General features: G+C 52.2%; 1 protein-coding gene across 1 annotated transcript in view; it reads left to right on the plus strand.

The window, feature by feature from the left end:
- Positions 1 to 840, plus strand: part of EMH_0089900 (uncharacterized protein) — a gene marked incomplete at both ends in the record, with an annotated part of 1,330 nt that extends 490 nt beyond the window's left edge. Inside the window, one exon of the mRNA XM_013501492.1 lies at positions 54 to 840. Coding sequence (XP_013356946.1) covers positions 54 to 840 — 787 coding nt within the window. The remainder of the gene's footprint in view (positions 1 to 53) is intronic.
- Between the last annotated feature and the right edge of the window lie 431 nt (positions 841 to 1,271).

The following is a 1,271-nucleotide window of genomic DNA, read 5'->3' on the forward strand; positions in this document are numbered from 1 at the left end:
CGCTCAAACATAACGTATTTTGATTCGAACGGACAAGGAACTTCTGGTTTCAGGACTCGGTCCCTGCAATGTACACCGAGAGCAGCAACTGACAGCAGCAGCAGCAGCAGGAGCTCTAGAGGAGCCCAGCTGATCACCTCTGGAGCAAATGGGCTTGTTGCGGCGGCAAATCCAGCACCGATAGCTTCAGCCACAGCAGAAACATTCGCGGCAGCAGGGGCAGCAGCAGAAAATATTTCGAATAAGCAGCAAGATAGAGTCGTTGTGCGTCTTTCTCTTGGGTCGTTCGCGGGCTCTTCCCTTTCGAAAAGCCCACGTGCCGCCTCTGCCGAGGCTCAGGACCCCGTGAGACAGGAGGAGCTGCAGCGGAAGCAATTCCAAAAGCAGCCGGCGCCGCAGCAACAGACAGAGCCCAGGAGAAGGAACTCAATTGCGCAATCTCTCAAAGCCCGAGCAGATGCTTATCGCGGTCAACAGCAACAGCAACAGCAAGATGGAGTCCCCCTAACTCCCAAGGGTAGCATATTCAGGACAGCGATTTCGCAGGGCTCTGGCAGCCCAACTCTCAGCAGTTTTGTGAGCAACAATAGCAGCAGCAGAGCGGCAATAGGCGCGGTGCATTTGCCCCAAAAGGTGTTGGCGAAGCTGCCCCCAGAAGTTGACAATCAAAAGGGCGGTAACAGCAGAGTTGAGCGACGAGTTGAACCCACCAGTGAGCTTTTTCCAAGCGATTGCATGAACCAAGACGAGGAGGGTGATGAAAGAGAAATAGAGCTGTTGCTGGCATCGGAAGAGGCCCAATGTTCTTTTGACAATTGGGGGGTGTCCCCTATGCAGTGATCAACTGAACGGTAGCAGTAGCAACAACACTGAGAGCAGCAACCAATATGCCAGCAAACTGTCCACATTATCTCTGCCGCTGCTGGAGTGACATCTGCTCCCCCCTAGCCCTTCTTCGCGATGCGGCGCCATGCAGGGTCAGCGCCAGCGCTGCCACTTCGCTCTACGAGCAACTAAGCAGTTGGGCTCGTGCATATGTTCCATTTTAATCCAATTGTTCTAATATATGTCCTTCGCGAATTAGAGTTTTCAGGGCTCTATAGGATGAGCCTTTGCCGATACCTTTAACAATGCAGAGGAGATACTGTGTGCACGAATATGCAAATACATAGATAAGCAGACGAGCACCAGGCGAAAAAATGGACAAGCAAGTGAGGGAATAAAAATTCCGCAAGAGGCAACTTTGTAGGCTGAACGTCTACGGACAAAGT

The sequence above is a fragment of the Eimeria mitis genome, genomic scaffold, assembly GCF_000499745.2.
Source record: "Eimeria mitis Houghton genomic scaffold, Emh_scaff6978, whole genome shotgun sequence".
Taxonomy (NCBI): domain Eukaryota; phylum Apicomplexa; class Conoidasida; order Eucoccidiorida; family Eimeriidae; genus Eimeria; species Eimeria mitis.